This window comes from Podarcis filfolensis (genome assembly GCF_964270895.1).
Source record: "Podarcis filfolensis genome assembly, chromosome: 10".
In the NCBI taxonomy this organism is placed as follows: domain Eukaryota; kingdom Metazoa; phylum Chordata; class Lepidosauria; order Squamata; family Lacertidae; genus Podarcis; species Podarcis filfolensis.
In genome coordinates this window covers 56,357,458-56,373,103 of record NC_139612.1, presented here as the reverse complement: position 1 = coordinate 56,373,103, position 15,646 = coordinate 56,357,458, and the positions used below count along the sequence as shown (strand labels likewise).

Genomic DNA, 15,646 nt, shown 5'->3' with positions numbered 1-15,646 from the left:
TGAAATTTCCCACCTACAGATTTGAAGGACAGCTGCTGGAGCAGGAACCAGATGCCCCTTGAAGCCTTACCTTAGTTACATGCTCCTCCTCTATATCTTCATCATCGTCTTCTTCACTTAACCTAAGGGGTGAAAGCACAATTGTGTCTCTTTCCTGTAGCCTCTCTGAAACATTTGTGTCATAATCCAGAGCACGTATGACACCCTCTCTCCTCGTCTTTAAGCAGGTCTCTGTCCACATACGACAGAGAGCCAGCACATTCCTATTTAGCAATGCGAAGGCGCAAAAGAGGAAAAATAGAGTGGGGAGGACATATGTTTCCCCTCATTTTTTTCTGATAACTTTGCAGAACACGGGGGGGGGGGTGAGACTTCCTATGAAATATTTTCTTTTACATTGAGTGAAATGCTTTTCAAGATACGCCATAAAAGACAATCCACAGCATTAGAGGAGGATTATTCTGGCATACCCAACCCTTAAACCCAAGTTGCACTTCTGCACCTAGAGGGAGCTGCAATCTTCATGAGAAGATCAGACGGGGCCTTCGCTGCTTGTGAATTGCTGCTTCCTTCTTCTTGGTGACCACTAGGTCTAGTATGTGATCGTAGGACCAAGTAGAAGAGGAGTTTGGATTTGTTATCCCGCTTTATCACTACCTGAAGGAGTCTCAAAGCGGCTAACTATCTCCTTTCCCTTCCTCCCCCACAACAAACACTCTGTGAGGTGAGTGAGGCTGAGAGACTTCAGAGAAGTGTGACTAGCCTAAGGTCACCCAGCAGCTGCATGTGGAGGAGCGGGGAATCGAACCCGGTTCCCCAGATTACGAGTCTACCGCTCTTAACCACTACACCACACTAGCTCTCAAGTAGCCTGCTTCTGCTGCCCCTTTATCTTGCCATCTTATTGCCGTTCTTACCTACTTCCCACTTTCTTCTCCTCATCGCTCTCGTACTCTGCAAGGATAAGATCTTCCTCACCCCGATCCAACGGCTCCAAAGTACCCAACTCATCCGGGTGAGACAACATGTCCTTACTGAGCTGGAGTAGCTGCTCTGCCTCTTCCTCCTCCATCCTCTGAAATAAGCATAATGGAACCGTCAGCCCCTCCAAGTCAATTAGCTCACTGTCCTATAAGGAAAGGCTTGAGAGTAGCCTCCAAACCCTTAGCGTTTAAGGAGCTTAGTGTTCAACCCCCAGAAACTAGAGAAAAATGAAATTTGTACAAATTTCTTGGAGAACACAAGCAGTAGGCAGCTACTGTGTCAATAACAAGAGCAATCAAAGCAGTTGCGGGGGGGGGGCAACCACTCAATACAGCAGCCTTATAAAGAATAACAAGTGGGGCCTTCAACAAGTGCAGAGTATTCCTCTTTAGGGTGCCAGTCATTTTATTCTGCTCCCCTGGCTAGGTTTTTCATCATTTTCTCCCTGCCAATAGCTAGTTAGCGTTCAATACACGAACCACGGAACTCTCAGCATTCCGGGAACCACAACTTATCAACGAAGCTGCAATTAAACATGGCTGGGATTGTGCTGTTGGCAACCGAAGGATAGGCCTGTGGTATCCGAGTCCTCTCACCTTTCTTTTAGAAGTGTATTTCAGCTGCACATTGTGGCGAATTTGCTCCAGACGTTCTTCTCGCTTCTTCCTCCTGACCTGCTCCTCCTAAAAATTGAAACAACAGTCTGTGAAACTCAACCACAAGTCCTGGAACGAAAACAGCAAGCCGTTTTCATACCCACTGTGAATCCCAAGCACGTTAGAGCCTCTCAACTTCAGTCTTTCCTAGATTATATATGTTTCTAGACCACCTGGTGCATAAGGTTTTAAAACAGTAGCTGTAACCCAGTTTTCACACAGGTGGCAGAGGCTCGTGAGAAAATATCCCAGAAGAATCTTTCACTTTATATGTTTCCCCCATTTCTAATTTGCCTTGTACTCAATGGGCAGGCAGAATCAAGATGGTTATGCAGTAGTACAAAACACTATAGATACTGTCATATTTAACAAGGAAATGTAGCACCTGGTACCAGCTATTGGCTCTATGCAGGACTGCAGCTATATGCCATGAGTTTTAAACGTTTCAATTAAGTATTTTCCTTATGGTTTAGACAGCATTCTCTTTCGGGTTTGGAGTTACAAATTATTATTCTATATTAAACTAGTATTTCTGGGTTCTTTAAGGAGATGGCATATGCAAAAGATTTAAGGGTGATGCTAAATGTACATGGCTCAGAGAGAAGAACTGAAGCTACAAGATGAAAAATGATTCCTACATCCACTGTCTACTGACTGTGCCTCCCTCCACTGTTAGCGAGGCAATATGCCTCTGAATACAAGTTGTTGGGATTCACAGGTGGGGAGAGTTGCTGTTGCACTTTGGTCCTGCTTCCAGGCATCTGTTTAGCTCTGTGAGAACAAGATGCTGGAGAATAGCCTTTGGCGTGATCCAGCAAGGCTTTTGCTATCTCTTATTTTTTTAATGTTCTCATTATTCTTTTACAGTTACATCTCTGAATTCGCCACCTAGACAGGATTTGCTCTAATTAATAAGCAGCATTACCTTCAGCCTGTGAACCATTTCCCGTTCTTCTTTCTTCTGCACAAACTGGGTGATCCAGTCGGGCTCCCCGGCCGATGCCTGGCTTCCCTTCTCAGGCTGCTCTTTGGCACTCTTCCCATTACTGCCGTTTGCCAGCAGGCTGGCCTCTTCCTGTCTCTTTTTCTCTTCAAAGTCTTGGAGCCACGAGAGGGCTCCACAAATAAGACTCAAAGATTTCCCCTAAAAATAAAATTCAGAGTTGCTGCTGTTGTCTTAGTACCACTTATTCAAGAATCTAGGCAGCTGCATTTAAATTTAGAATACAAAAGCCCAGACATTATTTACAGTTCCCAACAAGCCAGTACCTGTTTGTTGTCTATTCACGACGACAGATTATTGCTGCAACCCACATAGCCAAGCATTCTGGGTGGCTACAGCACTTTGGGGAAGGGAAACTCCTGTATCCAGGGCAGCTGTTTACCAGCTCCATCTGGTATGTAGGCTGAGACCCTACCTGCCTGCGGACTGCCTCGCCAGAGTGGTGCATGCTCTGGTTATCTCCCGCTCGGACTACTGCAATGCACTCTACGTGGGGCTACCATTGAAGGTGACCCGGAAACTACAACTAATCCAGAATGCGGCAGCTAGACTGGTGACTGGGAGCAGCCGCTGAGACCATATAACACCGGTCTTGAAAGACCTACATTGGCTCCCAGTACGTTTCCGAGAACAATTCAAAGTGTTGGTGCTGACCTTTAAAGCCCTAAACGGCCTTGGCCCAGTATATCTGAAGGAGCGTCTCCACCCCCATCGTTCTACCCGGACACTGAGGTCCAGCGCCGAGGGCCTTCTGGCGGTTCTCTCACTGCGAGAAGCCAAGTTACAGGGAACCAGGCAGAGGGCCTTCTCAGTAGTGGCGCCCTCCCTGTGGAACACCCTCCCACCAGATGTCAAAGAGAACAACAACTACCAGACTTTTAGAAGACATCTGAAGGCAGCCCTGTTTAGGGAAGCTTTTAATGTTTGATGTATTACAGTATTTTAATATTTTTTTGGAAGCCGCCCAGAGTGGCTGGGGAAGCCCAGCCAGATGGGCGGGGTATAAATAATAAATTATTATTATTATTATTATTATTATTATTATTATTATTATTATTATTAGAGCCCGAGAGCCACTGCCAGTCAGTGTGGACGACACCAAGCAAAGTGGGCCAATGGTCTGTCTTGCTGTGAGACAGCTCCTTATGTTCCTAAGCAGCAAACCACACTATTTCTCCCGTTCCCTCCCCTCCTTCCACAGCACCCCACTCCCTGGCTGCAACCAAGTCCTGAGAGCCTTTCCTCCATGTTGCAAGGCATTCCTTCTCCAGCCACAGGAAGCTCCCACAGCCACCTTGAAGCCTAGGTAGCAGAAAGATGAGGAATCGTCAGCGCTTCAAATATTATTAAAAAATAAAGAGAGAATTACTGTGCCAGTTGGGCTTTCAAATATACCAATCTTCCCAGTCTCCAAGACCTGATAGAGTTTAGCCATGAATTCTTCTTGAATGGGGTATGGCACATAAGGAAATGGAAACTTTGTTTTGGCTTCTTCTTGGCTCTCCCCAGCCATCTCCTGCAAATGAAAAAGAAACCCATAAAACAGTATTCTGAATCACCTTAACCCTGACTATATATAAACTAGCATTTCTACAAAGGCGGGCAAAAAGGACATTATCAACACAGCTGAAATGAAACATTACACGAGCACAAGCGAGGCCTTGTGGAGGATGGTAAAGATGGCCCTCTCCCATTATGTGCGCATCTGAAGTTATCCCAGGAACCCAGCCAACAGTGGAATCTATCAAAGATTACACCAAATGCCTACAAGGCATTCCAAACCACCTTATTATTGTCATTATTTATTACATTTGTATCCCGCTGCTTGTCCAAGGAGCTCAAGGTGCTACAACTTCCTTTCCCCCCTCTTCCCTTTTTATCCTCACAAGACTTTGAGGTTAAATTAGGCTGAGAGACCACGACTGGCCCAAGGTCACACACTGAGCTTCATGATTGAGTGGAAACGTGAACCCTGGTCTCCCAGGTCCTAGCCCAACACTCTAACTGCTATGCCATGCAGGCTCTCAAAAGACTGCAGCATTGCTAGATTCCTCCTACCAGGCCAGACCATTAGTTTAACTAGCTCAGTACCTTGACTGGCAGTGGCCCTCTGGGGCTTCAGGCAAGGAGCATTATCTGGGGATGCCAGGGATTGATCATCTGCATGCAAAGCTGACGAGCTATGCAGCTTGTGTTAACTGTGCCAACAAGGTGGCAAAACGCTGCTTACAGGTGCAGCAATCTACACAACCAGCTTCAACTAAGATTGGCATATCTGGAATACTGCAGCTGGCAGTAGTGTCCAGGCAGAAATCAGCAAAAATGTCTGGGGAAATCAGGACGTATGGCAGCCCATGTCAGCAGTGTTGTTTTTGCCGATTATCCCCCCAAAAAATAGCTCAAAAACGGCATGTTTTTTGCAATTTTGCCAAAAAAAAAGGGCAACTCTAGCTTCAACCTTAATACTGGGCCTACATTATGCCGCTTAAAATGGTAGAATTCTAGACTCTACCACTTCAAGACTGCTGGTGGGGCGAGTTGGCATCTTTGAACACTCCCTCTATACACACACACACACACCCCTCCCATATGCCCCATAGCTTTTGTGCTGCTTCCTGTTTGTGTAATCCAGGACAAACTACAGTAATTCCAAGATATTAGCGAGACAGGTAAGGCTGCATATTCACCAGTACACCATGGAGCATCTCTCCCTTTCATACTCTGTACTTGTTGCACAATTGGCCAAGTACTTAAAACAAGATAGGCTACTGGTGGTTCAGAAAAACATATATGCCATCCTGCACACACATGCATGTGATTTCATTGCAAGCCCTGGCTAACATCTCAGGAGACGAGAAGGCGGCATTTTAGAGCCTCAGTGTTGGGGGGCAGGAGGCTCCAGAACCTTGTAGGGCTGGGCTTGCAACACAATCCTATGAGGGCCACAGCGTTTTTCATGAAAAACCTCCCCGGTTCTAATTTTGGCGCCTGCAGGTATGCCTAAAGAAGACTCCTGTTGCAAATCTTGCACAGCTGCTGCCAGTCAGCGTAGACCACGTTGAGCTAGGCGGACCAACAGTTTGACTTGGTAGGAGCTTCCCGCGTCCCCTCCGCGCCCCCCCCCAAAAAGAGAGGTCCCACTGTACTTCCTGGCAAGAGAGCACACGATTCCTGGAGCACGTTTCTATTTCCCTCCGCGAAGCGCCCTACTCAGCCACCTCTTACCCCACCTTCTTGTCCCTTTGCGGCCACTCTCTCCCCGCCCCCCCCCCATATCCCGCCGCCACGGACCCTCCTGGAGTTGCTCGAAAGCGCGCCAAACTGCGAAGAGCTGCTTCGGCCCGCCTCCCTCGCCGCTGACGTCAGAGGTTTCTCGAGAGAAGGAGCGAGCCACTCTGCTGTTAAGGCCCCGCCTGACGGGGCGGGTTGGGTTTTTTTCCCGCCCAAATTTTATTGGCTAGGGAAAAGTCCCGTGAGCCAATCGAGTGGGCCGCCCGGGGAAAGAAAAACAACAAGAACAACGTGACACCGCCTCCGCGCGCGCCGTTTCGTCACCAATGGGAAGTTGACTCACAGCGTGTACACTCAGAAGTATTCCCCGTTTATTTTTATTTTATTCTATTTTATTTGCGCTAACATCCCATTCCTCCAAGAGCCCGAGGTGGCATGTACATCCCTTTCCTCATTTAAACCCCCACAACAACCCTGCGAGGTAGGGATACATTGAACTTCATGGGATTTGAACCCTGGTCTCGCAGGTGCTAGTCCCACGCTCTTATCCACTACACCAGGACGACTTAATCCGAGGGAGAGTCTGGTATAGGTTTCCCAGTCAGTCTTAATGCAAAAACCAACAACAGCAAAGGGTGGCATCAGAAGCCTGCTAAGACTGCAGTCCTATACACACTTTATTTATTGCATTTACATTCTGCCTTTTCTTCAAGAAGGATCTACATGATTCTCCCCAGTTTGATTTGATACGTCGCAACAACCCTGTGAGGTAGCTTACTTGGATGTTTTATTGAAGGGTGAGACTATACACACACACACACACACACACACACACACAGACAATTAGAATATAAAAACAACAATAGATGAAACTAGAAACCTAAACAAGGGGACAGACTTCAAAGCAAAGGGATGGAAAATCATAAAGCTGCAACCCTAGGTGGAAGAGCAGGACTTGTTTCTGAGAAAATATCCATGGGATGATATAAGGATACTTCCAAAGGGACAATATTTAGCATTGCCCACTCAGTGTGGGAAACCACTGTATGCTTTGTAACTGTCCATGCTTCAATATGCACCTGCTGCTGCCTTCTTTCATAAAAGAGATAACAAGACAAAGAAATGTTGCAATGCCACACTAAAGCATTTAGCATAGACACACCCTAAGACTGCCATCCTATGCCAAGATTCCCACCCCAAGCACATGTCCCTGGTAGCAAGTGCCACTGAACATAGTGGCATTTACTTCTGAGTAAGCATGCACAGGACTGCACTGCGAGTTAGGTGCACTTCAATCCACGGATTTAAATTAGTTTTGGCAAGACTTTTCTAAACTTTCTGTTTTCAGGTGGAAATTCAATCACATACCAGAAAATTCGGGTCGTGCCATTACCGTTGATTGGGAGGTCTCGCACAACATACTTGTAGAATAAATGTTCGTTAAGTAGCCAGCATTGTGAAATATTCCTGCAAACAAATCAGAATCAATGCTCAAGGCTACCTGGAAGCACTTTAAATGCCTAGACTGAAATGCAAAAAAAAAAGGGGGGGGAGGAAAGACCTCTAACCCCTCATTGCAGTTCATTCTACCTTTTAAATATGAGGTTTTCTAAATTGTATTCCCTCCCCCCTTGAGCATTAACCCTTGCCTGCAACCACTGCTGTATTCTCTTGTTTTATTTCATCCCTTCAGGTGTTAGCACCTCTTATTTACATCCTATTTGTAACCTTATTTATTTGGAAGTAATCTCCACTGATTGTAATCAAATTTATTTGCATATAAGTGGGTTTGGGATTGCAACCAAAATTACTTTGTATTGCTTCCAGCTTTGCATTGCAGACTGTGCTTGTTGTTTTTCTTTTGGTTTTATTTATACCTTTCACAGAACAGTCAATCTTCAGTTTGTCACATATGACAGTGCACGCTATCTAATATAGAAATGAAAACCAGGGCATGTTGTTGTTTTTACAGCACACACTGCTTTTTCAAATGAGTAAGTAGCCCACATAAGTAAATCACATAGGAAGCAGCCCTACCTTAAAACTGCAACCCCAAAAATATTTAGGCTTATACAAGCCCTACAAAATGCAATAGGCTTGGTTAATAGGTTCAGGCCTACAGGCTTGCCAGGTCTATTAAGTTTGCTAGTTTTCTACACACATACCCAAATAATATATATATTGCAAGGGCTAAGTTCTCTCATTCAGATATATCACTCAATTCTTTTGTGCTTTATTATGGTGTGCTTGACAACGCAAAGCTAATGTGTGAACTAATTGATATAAAAAGTACACAGGAACAAACCTTGGTACCAAGTCAGAACATTGAAACAGCTAGCATTATTGTGCATATTCACAGGTAGTAGGTATCCTGAGTTTCAGGCAGAGGTCTCTTCCTGAGCCAGTGTGGTGTAGTGGTTAGAGTGTTGGACTTGCACCTGAGAGCCCAGGGTTCAAGTCTCCACTCAGCCATGAAGCTCACACTGTGACCAGTCAAAAACTCTCAGTTTAACCCTATCTCACAAGGTTGTTGTGAGGATAAAACGATGAGAGTGAGAAACATCTATGCCACCAGTTCCTTTGAGGGACGTTGGGATATAAAGGTAAATAATTATAATTATCATCATCAGTTTAGAAAGATCAAAACATTTCAACAGATATAGGCCAGAATTGGCCTCACTGCTCTTTCTGCTAAGTTGCAAAGAGATTGGCCACTGAAAGACTTGCTGGGAGAGGCCAGGCAGGTTCGTGGAAGGTTCTCCTCTCCATAATTCATTTTGCAGTCCCTGCGATACCCATACGTCAGAACATAAGCAGTTTAAAAAAATAATACAGGGTTCTCAGCCAGTCTGATTAAAAAATTGCCCCCACAGATTTAAAACTGTTAAAAAGGTTGTAGCCGCACTCAAAGGAGTACTCACCGCATCCTTATTTCTTGAGAGAGATGACAGCCAAGTTCATGCCCAGCTGGCTCCGCCATCAAAAGCGGCAAGTTTCACACGAGGAGAAGAAGCAATGCAGAATCAGGCCACACCATTTCACTGGCAAAGCTGAGAAGGGAAGAACCTTGCTGCCCAGTGATGTCACAAGCATTCCTGGTTACCTAGGCCACGGCAGGAGCTCCTGGTTGGCCTTTCATGCCGCTTCCCCTTGATACCCCACCAAAGCAGTGGTCCAGCAAACAGAATAAAGTGAGGATTCAAAAGATCCCAGGAACTTCCTTTATCTGTACAGCCTGCTAATGGTTCCTCCTTTAGACCGACCCTGTGCCCAAAGCCTCAGCAAGGAAGATGAGGGAGCATGCAGCCACACAGGTGTCCCTGTTTGCTCTTGGTGAGTGAGACCGTTTATCTGCCCAAGCCTTGGCCAACCTAGGGCTCTCCAGATGTTTTAGACTACAACTCCCATCAGCCCCAGCCAGGCACAGACTGGGGCTGATGGGAATGCTGGCTAGGGCTGATCTACACATTTCCTTACTCCATGAACCTACATTGTAGAGACAGGGCCACAGAATCCTTCAGTCAACATCGTCCCCCGTGGCCAAGGATGCTCCGGGGCTTTAAAAAAACCAGCGCTGGCATTCAAAGCACAGCAGCCCAAGTTGTGGGATCTATGCCTTGCAACCTTGATACACATTATAGAGGCTTAAGCCAAGGCTCACACCTTTGCCTCTTTTGTTTGGTCTGCGCAGTACTCTCAAAATGGCTCCTCGCTGCAGCAGACACACAGATACAAGAGCCATCGCTAGCTGGAATGCCACTCTCAGATGCCGAATATGAGCACTTCTTTAGCATCCTTCATAGCCCTCGTCGAATCCGTGCTGTTTGCTTCTTAAGAGCCATGTATGGCTGCCAGAATTCCTTGATCCGGGCACTGGACCAGTACGAAAACCATGGAGTCGTTCCTGAAGGTAAACAATAAGAATGACAGGGTTGTCCCAGATTTTCTGTAAACTGATTGGGACTAGCCTTGGGGAAACCCCAGCTCTTAGATTATAACAGAGCTCTTTGCAAGACTGCAGCTCCTCTGAAACCTTAACTAAAATAACTTTTGCCAAACCTAACTGGCAGTCTTGTTTTGGACATGTTTAAAATCAAATATGGGAGGAACCACACTTGCATCAGCTCCTACTGCAGAGATAGCCAATGTGGAGCCCTACAGAGATTGTTGCATACCCTCCAACATTTCTCCAATGAAAATAGGAACATATTATTATTATTATTATTATTATTATTATTATTATTATTATACCCCACCCATCTGACTGGGTTGCCCCAGCCAACATATATAAAAACATAATTAAACATTAAACATTTAAAAAAACCTTCCCTATACAGGGCTGCCTTCAGATGTCTTCTAAAGGTTATACAGTTACTTATCTCCTTGGCTCGGGAGTCCCATAACTCTGTACCTGGCAACATTAAATTCTGGATAAATTAAAATGATGGGGCAACCGCTACAGATGGTCTTTTTGGAAAGTAGGCCTGCTGTTTGCCCAATGCTCAGACCCCAGCAAGGTGGCAGAGCCAGGCTGGACTGATGAGGAGCCCTTCTGAGTCACCAGCCAGCAACTGCTGGCGCTGATAACTGATAACAGTGCTGATCTCCAAGTTGCAACTGCAATTAATGTTTGGTCATGCCAAAGGGGTCAGCACCCAGATGAAGGGAGACCCCTACTGCAAACCCCTCTTTCAGATTCCCGACAGTGGGCACGGACCATAGGAGCCAACACCTTGGGGCCGAAGTCCCTTTGGCCCCCTAATAAAATATTTGAGGGGGCCGCCCCCCAGTTGCTAGGCATTGCCATTCAAATGGTGTGCATGTGTCATACTGCGATCAATTATGTGGGGCTCACCTGCCCTCCCTCCATATTTTATTCAAGTTGTCACCCCTGGTGCGGACCATGATGATACAATCACAATTATAGTGAAGCTGTGGTAGGCAGTGTCTCCCAACTGAGATCAAATGGAAGGAGTGGGAAGGGATAGATCACCTGCTCTTCTCTAACTCTCAGCCTCTCTCCTAGGGCGGGTGTGCTCTGACTTGGAAGAACATTCAACTTTCCCAGATTTTTGTAACCTTGCTTTTTATCGCTGCGCCTTGAGGAAGTACTATGTGAAGGTGAGGGAAAGAGGCGAGCCTGGGAAATCTATTAGGAAGAAAGGATAGCCCAAGAAAACAAGGAGCTATGGCAGAGGTAGATAAAAAAGAAGGGGAGAGCCTTTCAAGGAAAGGAGGTTTGATCCCACTATAACTTAGGTCTCACTGAATACACCATTCATTCGCTCTGCACATAACACTTAACCATAGTTAGAAACCATCTCTTTAAAATGAGTTTAATTGGACTGTCTGAACCAGACTTGGGGGCTTCACCAAGGTTTGTTAACCATGAACAAACCATGCTCGTAACTCATGGTCTGTTCTTGGTTATCAAACTTGCCATATGTGAACAATGGCTGCCAGTCAGTTTGTGGACAGTACTGAGCTGGCGGACCAGTGGTCTGACTCAGTATGAGGTTATGTACATGTTCTACCTTTAAAACACCTTTCCCCCTCAGAGAATTCTGGGCACTGGGCTTTGTTAACAGTTGCTGGGAATCATAAATATGTGAGAGTAAAAATACAGAGCACAGAATTCTTTGAGGGAAAGGAAGCACTTTTAAGGTGTCATGTTTACAAAACATAAGGCAGCTTTGTCTGTTCCTAGGCCTTGTGCTCCCTAAAGTAGTTGGCTCCCCTCAGCTGTGGTGGAGGATGTGACCCCATCTCTACTGTTGTTGTTAAGGTGTAAGGCGAGCTTCTGTATGTGGAATGAGAAGGGTGCCATCTCTGCCCTAGGCCTTGAGAGGAAGGGGTGGTGGTGGTTGAAAAAAGGATGTTTAGTTTTTATGTGGGTCAGTTCAATCTGTTTCTGAAAGCTTCAGATGTGAGGTTTTCCCTTTTGGCCCAAGGGATGCAGCTCTGCAGTAGAGCACAAGTCTTGCATTCAGTAGGTCTCAGGCTCAACCCCCCATGTCTCCAGGAAAACTACTGCCAGTCAGTGTAGACTGTACTGAGCTAGATAGGCCAATGGTTCTGACTCAGTATAAAGCATCTTTCTAGAGAAATAAGGAGGAGTCCCAATGTCTGGCTATGTGCAACACCAGACATTTAAAGCACATAGCTCCACCCACCCCAAGAATCCTGGGAACTGTAGTTTCTTAAGGGTGCTCTGTGAGGGTGGAACTAGAGCTCCCAACAAATTTGCTTAAAATGTAAGGGGTGTACGCAGCCTCGTTCAAAAGAAAGGCAGAGAACTGATAGCTTTGATGAGCTGCAGCACCCCAGAGAAAGATTTTTTTTTCCGTTTTGCATGCTGATTTTATTTTTCTGTTTAGAGGGTTCCGTGCCCAGGTGACAGGAACAAAGCAAGGACATTTTTACAGATCATCAGCCCCCCGACAGAACCTGATGAGATTGTGCAATCATCTATAGAAGAAGCTTTGACAAACCTGCTCAGGGCCTCTCCTGCAGCTTCCATGACCACCCCAGAGTTGTTTCCTGAGCTTCTCGCAGCCGTGTCGCCCTCTACGACAGATGCTGCTAAGTTCTTTTCTGAGCTTCTCCGCGCCCCCGCTGCTCTGGCTGCCACAGAGTTGGCTCCTGAGCTTCTTGCTGTCACTTCTGACAAAGCTACTACAGAGCCCTTGCCTGACATTTTAGAAGAGCTTTCCCATGTGTCCTCTACAACCACCATTGCAACTAAATCCCCACTGGAACTTATCAAAGAGTCTTCTCTCAAGAACCTCGCCCAAAGTATTGCCACCATTGCAACAGAATCTCTGCTGGAGCCTCTTGTCACGACCCCTGACCCAACCACTGCAAAGTCCTTTACCGAGCCCCCCATGGCCACACCCACCTCTGCCACAGGGACCACTCCTGCATTTCTCACCACCACTGTTGCCACTGCGGAGTCCATTTCCAAGATGACTTCTGCCCCAACCACTACAGAGCTCTCGTCTGGAGTGCTTTCAGGGTCTTCTCCTGAGCCTCCTGTATCCACTGCTACCTCAACTGCTGCAGAACCCTCACCTCAGCTCCTCAGCCCCTCTCCTCCAGTCTCAGCCAGTGGGAGTTTTCCTGAACCTCTCACCACCACTGTGGCAACGTCCACAGAGTCCTTTCTTCAGTACAACTCTACCTCTGCTGCCATGGAACTTCAAGAATTTGTTGATGAGCTCTCCACCTCCACCCCCACCCCTTCCCCCACCTCCACCCCTTCCCCCTCCACTACCCCCTCCCCCACCCCCACCCCTTCCCCCACCTCCACCCCTTCCCCCTCCTCCACCCACTCCCCCACCGCTTCCCCCACCTCCACCCCCTCCCCCACTTCCACCCCTTCCCCCTCCTCCACCCCCTCCCCCACCCCTTCCCCCACCTCCACCCCCTCCTCCACCTCCACCCCTTCCCCCTCCTCCACCTCCACCCCCTCCCCCACCTCCACCCCTTCCCCCTCCTCCACCCCCTCCCCCACCTCCATTACTACTCACTCTGCCTCAAACGCTACTGAATCTCCCCCTACACTGGACACCACCACTGAACTCTCCACTTTCACAGAATCCTCTCCTGATCTTGCCACCACAGGATCTGAAGCCACGACTGCAGCATCCTTTCCCACAAGCCCTTCCGCCACAAAAAGTAATATAACCACTGCTGCTCCCGACAATACTAGTGTTGCCACAACTGCAGAGCGCTCTTCTGAGCCTCCTAACAGCACAGTCACCACTGCTGTGGAAAGTTCTGCCACACACCCCACTACTACTACCACTGCTGCATCAACAACTACCTCTGCCAAAGCTCTGTGCCTCTGTGTCTCCGAATCTCCCACCCTGCCCAAAGAGGCCACCACCACCACCAAAGTGCCCTCGGCTACCACGTCCTCCACAATCACGACTTCTCCCCAACCGTTTGTCTCAACGCCCTCTGTTACCCAGAAAGAGACTCCCCAGTCCAGCTCGAGCAAGCCCACTGTCATCACCTCGACGGAGCAGCAGAAAGCTAAGCCTGAGGATGTGGTTGGGACCTCAACTCTGCTGACGACTGCAACAAGCCCCATTGTTGTCACGCAACAGGAGGAGATCCCCAAGCCCCAAGAGTACCTTCAACCTACTGCCAGCTTGGCGGAACTCTTCTTCCGAGTACAGGATAGGAAAGTGCAGCAGTTGATGCAAGCAATGCGGGATCTGCTGACCAAAAGAAGAGGGCAGCAGCAGCAGCAAAAACAGCTGCGGCCCACATCTTCACAACTGCGGAAGACACCGACTCATGCCAGCAGGCAGAAGACGACTAAGCAGTCGCCAAAGCTCAAGGACAGACTTCAAAGATGAAGGCATGCAGTCTCTTTGGTGTCAAAGAAACAAAGTCCAATGGACAGGCTCCAGTCTGGCATTCTGGAGGTGGAACTACTCTAGGGCTGTCTCCATAACGGGTTGCAGCTCATCCGAGTCAGCTCTGAAGTCTTCCTTAAAGCGGATTCCCCATTATCTTGAAGCAAGGCTGGGGACCAAACTGATAAAGGCTTAGGTTTTGGAGTTTTGAGAAGACAACGGTGCGGATGGGGGTTTGGAATTCTGTGAACTTGCCCTGGGGCGTTCCCGGTTTCAGCCTAATTTCCGTGGAATGAAGAATTTCTCTCATTAACAGGCCTTCTTTAAGTTGGAAGGTGGCTGGTCCCTGAACGGAGGAGAAAGCAGGGAAATGACTTCTTCTCCTCTTTTGGGTTTCCAGACAGGACAATAAATAAATGCGGTGTTTTGCAGAAAGGGTTGGAGGTCACTTCATGGGATCTAGAGGACACTACATGGGCCACCTGCAAAGTAGATTAATTTCCCCCTTGCATATGGAAGAACTGCATGTCTCATGTTCCTCACAACCTAGCGCATGGTCAGCCAACATGACAGGGAGGAGAGAGGAGGGGAAACTCCTCCTGTAGCTCGTTGTCACCTTTGTTGCTGCTCCTGCTCAACTGACAAAGGGAAGGGTGCAGAAGGTTGTGACAACTTTCAGTAGTGGGAAGTGTCAGCAGCAGGAGTGGCCAGTGGGGAGAGATGTGGGGGCAGGGAGGTCAGGGCTGCTTAGGTGCAAGAGCAGAAGCTTGGTCCACCAGTGTCCCCTTATAAACCTAGTGTCCCTACCACCTCCTCCTCCTCCTTCATGGTAAGTGCCAGCAATGCCACTCCTGGAACACCAGGTCCACAGAGGTGCCCCTCCTTGCCAACAGAGATGGGTCAGAATGCTTCTCTGAGCTGAAGAAGAATTCAGCTCATAAAAGTCACTGTTCATCTTGAGGTAGGTGTTATATGTCCTCAGTTCATTTCCAAATCTGCTCAGGAGAACTTTTGACAGTATTTTTAAAAGTAAAGACAGATGCTTAGCAACAGAACCATCACATTGAATCTAAGATACACGTACCCTTTTAGTGCTCATTAGACCAGAAAGCAATGAAACAGTAAGCGGACAGGTAAGAATTTGCATGCTATGCCTGGGAAGTTTATTCTTCAGCATTATTTCTTGTGTGTGTAAAGCGATGGTAATGCAGCAGGATTCTGACAGGCATCTTGATTGGCCACTGTGAGACTAGGATTTTGGATTAGATGGGCCAGTGGCCCCATCTAGCAGCCTCATCTTATGTTCTTACTCCCTTTTTCAAATGCTGCTTGTAGACAGAGTAGATTGCTATAGCAAAATGTGTGCTCTAAGGGAGAGGAGTGTTAGTCATTGGGTCAGGAGGGTC

The 15,646-nt window shown here is 47.4% G+C and overlaps 2 protein-coding genes across 7 annotated transcripts in view; one reads left to right on the top strand and one right to left on the bottom strand.

Annotated features, from left to right (window-relative positions):
• DDX11 (DEAD/H-box helicase 11) overlaps window positions 1-9,829 on the bottom strand; it is a 33,652-nt gene extending 23,823 nt beyond the window's left edge. The window contains exons 1-7 of one of the 6 annotated variants that reach the window (XM_083572310.1): window positions 8,792-9,829; window positions 7,243-7,341; window positions 4,013-4,159; window positions 2,566-2,784; window positions 1,581-1,667; window positions 918-1,075; window positions 71-122 (exon numbers count right to left, since the gene is read on the bottom strand). In XM_083572310.1, the coding sequence (XP_083428436.1) occupies window positions 71-122; window positions 918-1,075; window positions 1,581-1,667; window positions 2,566-2,784; window positions 4,013-4,156 (660 nt within the window). In that variant the 5' untranslated portion in view covers window positions 4,157-4,159; window positions 7,243-7,341; window positions 8,792-9,829. Of the gene's footprint in view, window positions 1-70; window positions 123-917; window positions 1,076-1,580; window positions 1,668-2,565; window positions 2,785-4,012; window positions 4,160-4,734; window positions 5,755-5,934; window positions 6,070-7,242; window positions 7,342-8,554; window positions 8,574-8,779 lie in introns of those variants that run through there. The other 5 variants (XM_083572311.1, XM_083572312.1, XM_083572314.1 and 2 more) reach the window with 5 other exon arrangements.
• Window positions 9,066-14,240, top strand: LOC310744077 (uncharacterized protein; the record flags this gene model as incomplete). The annotated part of the gene is made up of 5 exons (XM_083574819.1): window positions 9,066-9,207; window positions 9,566-9,784; window positions 10,901-10,995; window positions 12,252-13,214; window positions 13,848-14,240. The coding sequence occupies exons 1-5, from the start codon at window positions 9,165-9,167 to the stop codon at window positions 14,238-14,240; spliced, it is 1,713 nt and encodes a 570-aa protein (XP_083430945.1). The 5' UTR covers window positions 9,066-9,164.
• Window positions 14,241-15,646: the final 1,406 nt, after the last annotated feature.